Consider the following 12,336-nt stretch of genomic DNA (forward strand, 5'->3'; position numbering starts at 1 on the left):
ATCCTAAGAAAGGAGTCTCCTCATCAGTCCTCTCCCCTCCCCTTTTAAAAAGTACAGCATTAAAGGGCTTAACTTCATGACACAGGAAAGGCAGATCATTTGCCCCATCAAGATTGCCATTTAGTTAGCTATGCCATTTTTGTTGAGTATTTTTGTGTTGAAATTTTTTAATTTAAATACAATTAACACTAATTATCCCATCAAAAAGGGAAACAACACAGAGCAGTTACTGACCTCGACAGAGTGGAAGCAGAAACAATATAGTTTAAATGGTGAAAAGTATTGAAACACCTGGCCCTAGTTATTGCATCACCTAAGGCTGATTTAATTCCGATGCATCAGATCTCCTGGCAAGAGGTCTTAACCAATCTTTTAAGTAAAGAAATGCAACACAATACCATGAGCCATCGTTTGATTGCTAAGTTACACTAGTGTTTGATTTGTACTCGCTGTTAGCAGGAAGCACGTGGCTTACCTGCTTGATCACAGTTAGCGTGTGGTGCAGGAAGACTAAGGGAAAGAGAGATGAGAACATTTGTTTTAACATTTAATGGAAAATTAATGATTTGATTTTTAAGAAAGGTATTTTATGACAAAATTCCCTTTTCTAATGTTTTTATTGAAGATTTTCCATTTACCAAATATGGCAACAAACCCCCCCCCCTCCCCAAAGTCTAGTACAGCACAGAATACTCATCATTATTCACCAAGGAGAAGGACATGGCGGATGTTGAAGTCAGGGATTGGTGTGTGAACACTCTAAAGAATGTCAATATATTGAAGAAGGAAGTATTGGATATCCTAAATACCGGACTAGGGGAATTTCACAGGAACTTCATTGCAGTGTTAATGTAAGCCTTGTGACTAATAAATAAACTTTATTTTTACTTTACTTTAAATTGCATTAAGGTATACAAGATCCCAGGGCTGGATGGATCTATCCCAGGTTACTGTGGGAGGCAAGGGAAGAAATAGCTGGGACCTTAATAGATATCTTCGCATCCTCTTTGACCACAGGTGAGGTTCCAGAGGACTGGTCTCTTCCCCTTTACACTGTCCTCAACCACCAAAGCCATACAAGGTCCGCCCCCGGCACTTTAGCGCGTACACCACATCCATGGCGGTCACTGTTTTGCACTTGGCGTGTTCAGTGTAGGTCACCAAGTCCCTGATCATATTCTCCAAAACTACCTTCGACATCCCATGGACCTCCTCGTAGATCAAGCCAGAGATACGCTTGGCACCTCTGTGGCGAGCCAGACGCCTGATGGCAGGCTTGGTAATGCCTTGAATATTGTCGCGGAGCACTTTGTGGTGCTGCTTGGCTCCGCCTTTACCAAGCCCTTTACCACCTTTCCCTCTACCGGACGTGATTAAAACTAAACGATCAAATAGCCAATGTTATTTAAGAAAGGAACCAGCGATAATCCAGGGAATTATAGGCCAATAAGTCTGATGTCTGTGGTAGGGAAACTTTTGGAGAAGATACTGAAGGACAGGGTATGTGTACATTTGGAAGAAAATGGACTGATTTGCGACAGACAGCAAGGTTTTGTATGGGGAAGGTCTTGTCTCACCAACTTTATTGAGTTTTTTTGAAGAGGTGACAAAAGAAATTAATGAAGGGCTGTGGATGTATTTTATGTGGGTTTTAGTGAAGCATTTGACGAGATTCCAAATGGCAGACTGGTACAAAAATTAAAATCACATGGGATTCAAGGTGGGTGGCTAGATAGATACAGAATTGGCTTGGTCATAGAAGACAGAGAGTAGCAGTGGAAGGGTGTTCTTTCAGATTGGAAATCTTTTAAATTTAAGTTTTTTAAGTTTATTTATTAGTGTCACGAGTAGGCTTACGTGAACACTGCAATAAAGTGAGGCAATAAAGTGCCAAAGAACAAAATCAGCCCGGGAAACAGGCCCTTCGGCCCAACGAGCCCGCTCCGCCATCTCAACACCACCAGTCCCCCTCTCCACCCACGACCCTTGTCTAATGTTTTATGGCCATCCATTGAGGGAAACTGATTTAGGGACAATTTATTCCTGACAATCAGCCTAACAGCACATCTTTGGGGTGTGGGAGGAAACCGGAGCACCCAGAGAAAACTCATGCAAGCACGGGGAGAATGCGCAAACTCCCACAGACACCCGCCCAAATCCATGTGTCTGCACAGCAATCAGCGATAGTCACTGAGCTGTCGTCTTGCCCAGTATCTGGTCCAGTTTAGGCACACACTAACGACATGAAGCACTAGGCCAATCTCGAACAACCAAGAGCAGCCCCAGTACGACCCATCGTGTGAATGCCCCTCGTTGGACACAATGAGGACCGACTTAAAACCTGTGAATGAAAAGGGAAAAAAAACATTATTATTGTACCATATCCATTTACCTTACCAGGGATGCACCAATGCTAATGACCCTTATTTAAAACAATCTCCTATATCCACCCATCTCCAACCCAGTCATGTGCCTGTCTAAGTTACTCTTAAATGACTCTAGCGTGTTTGCCTCCACCACCTTACTTGGCAGAGCATTCCATACCCCCACTACCCTCTGTGTGAAAAAACCTCCCTGTAATATCTGTGTTGTACCTCTCCCCCCCTCACCTTAAGTCCATGGCCCCTTGTCCTATGTGTCTCTATCATAGGAAATAGCTTACCTCTGTTTACTCTATCTATACCCTTCATAATCTTATATACCTCTATTAGATCCCCCCTCAGTCGGCATCTTTCAAGGGAAAAGAGCCCCAATTTCTTCAATCTTTCCTCATACCCCAGTCCTTCCATACCAGGCAACATCCTGGTAAACCTCCTCTGCACTCTCTCCAGAGTCTCCACGTCCTTCCGGTAGTAAGGTGACCAGAACTGGACGCAGTACTCTAAATGCGGCCTAACCAACATTAGACTCCAGCTCTTATATTCTATACCCCTTCCTATAAAGGCTAACATACCATAGGCTTTCTTCACCACACTCTCCACTTGCACTGCCACCTTCAAAGACTTGTGCACTTGCACCCCCAGGTCTCGCTGCGATTCTATACTCCTTACGGGCTTACCCTTTACCATATAACTCCCCCCTACACTATTACAGCCAAAATGCATCACCTCACATTTATCCGGATTAAACTCCATTTGCCATGTATCTGCCCAATCGACCAGCCTATCAATATCCCGCTGTATTGCCAGACACTGCTCCTCACTGCCCGCCAATCCAGCCATCTTGGTGTCATCAGCAAATTTGCTGATCGCACCACCTACTCCCTCTTCCAAATCATTTATATACACTACAAAGAGAAGAGGTCCCAGTACTGAGCCCTGCGGCACACCACTAGTGACAGACCTCCAGCTAGAAAAGGACCCCTCCACTACTACTCTCTGACTCCTCTTTGCAAGCCAGTTCTCTACCCATCGAGATACCTGACCACATATCCCATGAGCTTTAATCTTCTGTACCAACCTACCATGAGGGACTTTGTCAAACGCCTTACTGAAATCCATATAGACGACATCAATGGCTCGTCCTTCGTCGACCGTTTTTGTCACCTCCTCAAAGAATTCTACCAGATTCGTAAGGCAGGACTTCCCCTTTACAAAGCCATGCTGCGTATCCTTAATCAGATAGCAACGCTCTAAGTGTGCATACATCCTATCCCTAAGAATCCTCTCCATCAACTTACCTACCACTGACGTTAAGCTCACCGGCCTATAGTTACCTGGGCTACCCCTCCTACCCTTTTTAAACAACGGTACCACGTTCGCTATCCTCCAGTCCTCTGGGACCTCACCTGTGTCCAAAGAAGAGACAAAGATTCGCGTCAGAGGCCCAGCAATCTCATCCCTCGCCTCCCTAAGCAGCCTAGGATAAATGCAATCGGGCCCCGGAGATTTATCGGTTTTAATGCCAGCTAAAAGCCCTAACACTTCTTCCCTCCTAATCGATAGCTCTTTCAATTGGTCTACCGCTCCCTCAATGACCGTACCAGACATCAAGCCCCTCTCCTTCGTGAATACCGACGCAAAGTATTCATTCAGGATCTCCCCCATTCCCTCTGCCTCTAAGCACAATTCCCCACGTCTGTCCCTGAGAGGACCGATTTTACCCCTAGCCACCCTTTTGTTCTTAAGATAGGAGTAAAACGCCTTTGGATTCTCCTTAACCCTACCTGCCAAAGCCATCTCATGCCCCCTCTTTGCTCTCCTAACTCCCCGTTTGAGATCCCTCCTACTCTCTCTGTATTCCTCCAACGCTCTCTCCGTTCCCAGCTGCTTAGACCTGACATACGCCTCTCGTTTCTTCCTAACCAGGTCTTCTATATCTCTAGTAATCCACGGCTCCCTAATCCTATCTTTCCGATCCTTCCTCCTAACTGGCACATGCCCTTCCTGCACCCATTGCAGTTTTCCCTTGAAAGACTCCCACATGCCTAATGTGGTCTTGCCTTCTAACAGCCTATCCCAGTCTGTATCCCTAAGCTCCTGCCTAATCTGGCTGTATCTAGCCTTCCCCCAATTTAGCACCCTCCCCTTAGGACAGGTCTCATCTTTTTCCATTAGTATCCTAAAGTAGACGGAGTTGTGGTCGCTATTAGCCACATGTTCGCCTACTGCAACCTCAACCACCTGACCCGGCTCATTTCCCAGAACTAAATCCAGTATAGCCCCCTCTCTAGTCGGGCTATCTACATACTGTTGCAAGGATCCTTCCAATACACATCTTACAAATTCCTCCCCATCCGACCCCCCAGCTCTAGGCACCTTCCAATCCACCCCAGGGAGATTAAAATCTCCCACTACAACAACCCTGTTCTTCCTACACTTATCCAAAATGTCCCTACATATACCCTGTTCCACTGCCTGCGGGCTATCGGGCAGCCTATAGTACACTCCTAGCATAGTAATGGCCCCCTTCCTATTCCTCAACTCCACCCACAGAGACTCAATTTCCAACCCCTCCATGTTATCCTCCCTCTGCACCGCTGTGATCTGCTCCCTAACTAAGAGCGCCACTCCCCCTCCTCTTTTCAACCCTCCCCTATCATGCCGAAAACACTTTTAGCCTGGAATATTTAGCTGCCAGTCCTGCCCCTTCTTTAACCACGTTTCTGTCACTGCCACCACATCTAAATTCCTCGTGAACATCAAGGTCCTAAGTTCATCCGACTTTCCCGTCACACTCCTCACATTAAAACAGATGCACCGAAGACCCTCAGGCCCTCTCGGATCCTCCTTCTCCTGGGAGATTTTCCTATCATCTAGACTTACCCTGACCTCCAACTCATTCCCACTCCCAGTGCCTGAGCTGTCTCTCTCCTCCCCACCTCCCCACAGGATACAACAGGATATGGACAGGTTGAGACTTGGGCACAGAGTTGGCAGACGGAGTTTAATCCAGACAAATGCGTGGTGATACGTTTTGGAGGATCAAGTTGAAGTGTGAATTATACTATCAATGGCAGAACCTTTAGGAACATTAACATACAGAGGGATCTGGGTGTGCAGGTCCATAGTTCCCTAAAAGTGGCAATACAGTGGCCAAGGTGATTAAGAAGGCATATGACATGCTTGCCTTAATCAGCCAGGGCACTGAGTACAAGAGTTGGCAAATCATGTTGCAGCTAAATAAACCCTTAGCTGGGCCACATTTGGAGTATTGCATGCAGTTCTGGCCGCCACACTACCAGAAGGAGGTTGAAATTTTGGAAAGAGTGCAAAGAAACTTCACCAGCTCTGACAAAGGGTCATCTAGACTCAACATTGGCTTGACTTTCTCCAGAGACCTGCTGAGATTTTCCAGCATTTTTCTGTTTTTGTTTCAGATTCCAACATCTGCAATATTTTGTGTTTATCACCACTGCAACAGGTCCACAGCAAACACCATCTCCCTTGGCCCTACACTCAACCCTGGAACACTTAGATAGCAAAGACACCTCTGTCAGACTCCTCTTTATTGACTATAGCTCAGCCTTCAACACCATTATTCTCACGAAACTCATTTCCAAACTCTGTTGACTGGGCCTCGGCTCCTCCCTCTGTGACTGGATCCTGAACTTCCTAACTCACAGACCACAATCAATAAGGATAGGCAACAACACTTCTTCCACGATCATCCTCAACACCGGTGCCCCACAAGGCTGTGTTCTCAGCACCCTGTTATACTCATTACACACCTATGACTGTGTGGCCAAATTCCACTCCAACTCAATTTTCAAATTTGCTAACAACACCATCGCAGTGGGTCAGATCTCAAACAATGATGAGACAGAATACAGAAATGAGATAGAGAATCTGTTGAACTGGTGCAGCAACAATAATCTCTCCCCCAATGTCAACAAAACGTAGGAGATTGTCATTGACTTCAGGAAGCGCAGAGGAGAACGTGCTCCTGTCTACATCAGAAAGGGTCAAGAACTTCAAGTTTTTAGGTGTCCAGATCACCAATAACTTGCCTTGGTTCCTGCCAGCCCCCCCGCCTTTAAGAAAGCCCACCAATACTTCTATTTTCTCAGAAGATTAAGGAAATTTGGCATGTCAGCTATGACTCTCTCCAACTTTTACAGATGCATCATAGAAACCATGCTTTCTGGTTATATCACAGCTTGGTATGGCTCCTGCTCTGCCCGAGACAGCAATAAACTACAAGAGGTCGTGAATATTAGCAAACCAGCCTCCCATCCATTGACTTTGTCTACACTTTCCACTGCCTTGGCAAAACAGCCAACATAATTAAGGACCCCACATGCCCTGGACATTCTCTGTTCCACCTTCTTCCATCAGGAAAAAGATACAAAAGCCTGAGGTCACATACCAACTGACATAAGAATAGCTTCTTCCCTCCTGCCATCAGAGTTTTGAATGGACCTACCTTGTATTAAGTTGATAATGCAGGAACTCTGCCCATGACCGTTTCCATCTAGAAGGGTAAGGGCAGCAGATACATGGGAACATCATCATCTGCATGTTCCCCTCCAAGTCACTCATGATTCTGACTTAGAAATATAATGCTATTCCTTCGCAGTTACTGGGTCAAAATCCTGGAATTCCTTCCCTGACGGGATTGTGGGTCAACCCACAGCATGTGGACTGCAGCAATTCAGAAGGCAGCTCACCACCACCTTCTCAAGGACAACTAAGGATGGGCAACACATGTTGGCCAGCCAGTGATGCCCATGTCCCACGAATGAATAAAAAAAACGCAGGGGACGACACCGACTCTCTCATCCAATATATTCTCCATAGGATCCAGGAAAGGATAATCAAAGTAGCTACTCCCCTAATCTACCCAGCCAAGATGAGCATAAAACAACGACACAATTAAAGAAAGGGCTCTTTGGCCGGGAGTACTCACGCCACCCCTGACCTTCAAGCAAAGCAAACTTGTCCTACCTCCAGTCGTACCAGAGACGCCAATCAATCGCCACCATCAAAAGGGTTCTGCCCATTCCCCCTGCCCCCAAAAAAAACCATGCAGCCAAGGAAAATATAAAGAACCATCCAAGTAAGGCTAAACAACCAGAATTACCTGACCACACTCGGGTGTGCACCACTAAAAATTTCCCCCAACTCCAGCTATGCCAGAGGTGCTAACGACAATAAAACCCAGTCTTTTCCAGGATACGTGAACAGGAGACCAACACAGATTCTTTAACCCAAAAATAACAAAATTGTAAAAGAAAAACACAACCATTCATTCTAAAGAGGGTTTTCCTCACCAACTGTGAGGACTTATAAGTCTATACTCACCTCATTTATACCAAACCACTTTCTTACCATCCTGCTGTGGCAGTACTTACATTATCCATAATTAAAGTATACTATATAATATAATCTTCCATTATAAATGCCTGGATTACAATACAAAAAAAGATAAATAACGCACAACCCTGATGCCATATAACCATCTCAGCACGGTCCACAATAGAACAAAGGAGAATCATTATCAGTCCACAAGCAAATGAAATATCTCCATACTACAAACACAAAACCGCAGCAATTTGAATTTGACATGGGGCCAGAAGCAGGGTGGGCTGACCCCTGACCCAGCCCGCTCCTCCATTGTCACATGGAAAGATCAAGATTGAATGTGAATGACAATACACTTTATCTAAGGTCTCCCTCATTTCACCAGCAGAGCATACCAGTGGATGAACTCCATTATAAACATATGGATATCTCTGGCTTTCAAAGAATAACATGTGACACATGCCTCAGTGCTCATAAATCAATTGCCTCTGTCAGGGTAAGAGAGAACATCACAAAATCACAATTATAATCATCAGGGGAGGATTCAGGATTAATGATGAACTGCACGATAACAGAGCCATCCACAGAGCTTGAAAAGGCCAAAGGCTTGACAGGATTGTCGAGCAACATCAAGGATCCATCCATAGTTTCACATAAGCCTCTGCAGCTCCATTGTCATCGTCCAGAAGCCTCGACAGAGAGAGACCTATGTGCCATCATGTCTGGCCACTTCCAGCCCTTCTCAATAAACACCAAGATCAAGGCAACATAAGACCAGTGATTGGGTATATAACCGACTCCAGATCTCAAAGACTGGATGCAGTATGCCTCTTTGAACTTACAACACCTAGCCTTCGGTCACAAACAGGAGAATTCATAACGGGGAATAAAGAAATGGCTGAGGAAATAAATTCATACTTTGCTTCCGTCTTCACAAAGGAAGACATGAATAATGTGTCAGAAGTGCTGAGAGAAACAAGTTTTAGTGAGGAGCTGAAGCAAATCAGCACTTGTAGAGAAATGGTTTGGGGGAAATTGATGGGATTGAAGGTGGTTAAATCTCTACGTCCTGATAATCTTCATCCCAGAGTACTTAAGGAAGTCGCCCTGGAAATAGTAGATCCATTGGTGGTTATTTTCCGAAATTCTTGACTGGACTCTGGACTGGTTCCTGCAGATTGGAGGTTAATGTAAGACTGCTATTCAAAAAGGCAGACAGAAAGAAAACAGGGAACTATAGACCATTGAGCCTACTGTTGGTACTGGGGAAGTTGTGAGAGTCCATTGTCAAGGATTTCATAACACAGCATTTGGAAGGCAGTGGTATAATCAGACAAAGGCAACATGGATTTACAAAAGGGAAATTGTGCTTGATGAATCTATTGGAAATCTTTGAAGATGTAACTAGTAGAGTTGACTGAGGAGAACCAGTGGTTGCGGTTTATCTAGACTTTAGAAGGCTTTTGACAAGGTCTCAAATAACAGACTACTGTGTAAAGTTAAAGTACATGAGATTGTGGGATAATGCCTTACGAGGGATAAAAAGCTGGGTTAGCAGATTGGAGGCAAACAATTGGCATAAATGAACAAAGAACAAAGAAAATTCCAGTACGGGATCAGGCCCTTCGGCCCTCTAAGCCTGCACCGACCATACTGCCTGACTGAACTAAAACCCCCTACCCTTCCAGGGACCATATCCCTCTATTCCCATCCTATTCATGTACTTGTCCAGATGCCCCTTAAAAGTCACTACCGTATCCGCTTCCACCACCTCCCCCAGCAACGAGTTCCAGGCACCCACCACATTCTGTGTAAAAAATCTGCCTCATAGATCCCCTTTAAACCTTGCCCCTCACACCTTAAACCTGTGCCCCCTAGTAATTGACTCTTCCACCCTGGGAAAAAGCTTCTGACTATCCATTCTGTCCATGCCTCTCATAGTCTTGTAGACTTCTATCAAGTTGCCTCTCAACCTCCATTGTTCCAGTGAGAACAAATCAAGTTTCTCCAACCTGTCATAGCTAATGCCCTCCATTACCAGGCAACATCCTGGTAAATCTTTTCTGTACCCTCTCCAAAGCCTCCACATCCTTCTGGTAGTGTGGCAACCAGAATTGAACACTATATTCCAAGTGCAGCCTATCTAAGGTTCTATAAAGCTGCAATATGACTTGCCAATTTTTAAACTCAATGCCCCGGCCGTTGAAGGCAAACGTGCTGTATGGGTCTTTTTTTGATTGGCAGTCAGTGGTTAATGGGGTTCCGCAGAGATGCTAGTACCCCAACTGTTCATATTATATATTAACGATTTGGAAGAGGGAACCGAATGTGTTGTCTCCAAATTTGCAGATGATACAAAGTTGGGTGGGAGGGTGAGCTGTGAGGAGGATGCAGAGATGTTACAGCATGATTTGGACAGGTTGAGTGTGGGCATGTGCATGGCAGATGCAGTATAATGTGTGTAAATGTGAGGTTATCCACTTTGGTAGCAATAATAGGAAGACATTATTACTTGAATGGGTGTTATTTGAGAGAGGTGGATACTCAGCAAGACCTTCATGTCCTCGTGCATCAGTCACTGAAAGTAAGCGCGCAGGTACAGCAGGCAGTAAACAAGGAAAATGGTAAGTTGGCCTTCATAGTGAGAGGATTTGAGTATATGGATAAGGATGTTTTATTACACTTGTATAGTGCGTTAGTAAGGCCACAGCTGGAGTATTGTGTGCAGTTTTGGTGTCCTTATCTGAGGAAGGATGTCCTTGCTATAGAGGGAGCACAGCGAAGGTTTACCAGGCTGATTCCTGGGATGGCAGGTCTGTGATATGAGGAGAGACTAAGTGGGTTAGGATTATATTCACTGGAGTTTAGAAGAGTGAAAAGAGATCTCGTAGAAACTTATAAAATTTTAACAGGGTTAGACAGGGTAGATTCAGAAAGAATGTTCCCAATGGTGGGGGGAGTCCAGAACTAGGGGTCAGAGTTTGAGGATAAGGGGTAAACCTTGTAGAACTGAGGTGAGGAGAAATTTCTTCACCCAGAGGGTGGGGAATGTGTGGAATTCACTCCCACAGAAAGTAGTTGAGGCCAAAACATTGTGTGATTTCAAAAATAAATTAAATATAGCTCTTGGGGCTAATGGGATCAAGGGATATGGGAGGAAGGGGAGGCTCAGGATATTGAATTTGATGCTCAGCTATGATGAAAGTAAATGACAGAGCAGGCTCAGAAGGTCGAATGGCCTCCTCCTGCTTCTAGTTTCTATGTTTCAAATTGAGATCGTGAAAGCATTGCAGCCTCTTCTCAAATTTAGCAGGGAATTTATTCTTCGTTCCCCTTGGGAGATCGGGCACACGGACATCCCTTCTCCGGCTCCATCTTCCTGGATTAATCAGGATGTCCAACATACCGTGTAGCTGAATTTCAAAGGGCTGAAGCTGAGCCTCCACCAAGGAAACTGACAGAATTTTTTCCTTCGCTTCATCCATTATCTTTTGGATATCTTGCAGTTCATCATTGTGAGCACCAATGATTTGTTCAGGGAGCCAAGACCGTCATCCACAACCTTACTCACAATGGCAGCCATCATCTGGATGCGTACAACATCGTCAAAGTGTGAGCCCGCTCACCAGCAAAACCACCACTGCGAACAAGACCCCACCATGGCTGTCTCCGACCACCCTAATTAAATGAGGATTTTTTTGACTTTGCTCACCTCCCCATCACCCAGACTTAACCAGGAATTTCCAGGAATATAGCGCAGAGTATACACTCCAGGATTAGATAATTATGGGTTGTGCATCAGGATAAATAAATTCAATCAGGATTAAGAGATGAGTAGTGCCAGAGCTTGCAAAAATGCAGCTGTACCTGTGCTTGCATCATATGACTCCATAGATTCCCTTTTAAAGTAGAATTGCTGGGGTGGACATAGTTAAGGAACGTAGTTCTTGAAACCATCAAGCCAAAATAAAAAGTCAGAGAAACATTCCGCTCAATATCAGCTTTCCCTATTGTAGATATTGTACCTATTTTCTGAAGGCTTTTGAGTGGTGCTCTTTATTAACTTTTGCAGATTTGTAGCAGCAGTTATGATTGGTGATGTGTTGATGCTGTTGTATGCTGTTTCTTGTTCACAAATCTGATAGCATGTCACAAGAAGACAATGTCCTGTTTAAAGTTCAGTGTTTTGTTTTATTAGCTCATGCTAATTTTTTTTCTCAGTAGCTTCCTCCAGTAGCTGCAGCTTTATTAGGAGGAATTAGGGTGGAGTGGATGTTTGGGGGGTGGGGGGGCGGGGGGCTGGTGGTGGGGTGGCGGGTGATGTGTGGCTTGGGGGTAGAGAATGTAATTTGTGGAAGATGGGGAAGTGCTTGATAAATGAGACTTAAACGAACAATTGAGAACCCTCAAGCTCCAATGTGGTTGGTCACAAGGGATAGGATACATAGAATTAATTACATAATATTTTCTAACATTCGGCTCAACTCGACTATCCCCGTGTTTATGCTCCACCTCTCTTCATCTAACCCTATTAGCACATTCTTTAATTCTTTTCTCTCTGGAAGGGATAACAGAAGTTACCTAAGCTAATATG

At 44.8% G+C, this 12,336-nt stretch overlaps 1 protein-coding gene across 1 annotated transcript; it reads right to left on the minus strand.

Moving 5' to 3' along the window:
- Positions 1-1,059: 1,059 nt before the first annotated feature.
- On the minus strand, positions 1,060-11,227 carry LOC145361923 (histone H4-like). The gene is made up of 2 exons (XM_080217908.1): positions 11,149-11,227; positions 1,060-1,379 (listed from the first exon to the last, which is right to left on the minus strand). The coding sequence occupies exons 1-2, from the start codon at positions 11,225-11,227 to the stop codon at positions 1,060-1,062; spliced, it is 399 nt and encodes a 132-aa protein (XP_080074034.1).
- Between the last annotated feature and the right edge of the window lie 1,109 nt (positions 11,228-12,336).

Source organism: Carcharhinus amblyrhynchos, chromosome X (assembly GCF_965287045.1).
Source record: "Carcharhinus amblyrhynchos chromosome X, sCarAmb.v2.hapA, whole genome shotgun sequence".
In the NCBI taxonomy this organism is placed as follows: domain Eukaryota; kingdom Metazoa; phylum Chordata; class Chondrichthyes; order Carcharhiniformes; family Carcharhinidae; genus Carcharhinus; species Carcharhinus amblyrhynchos.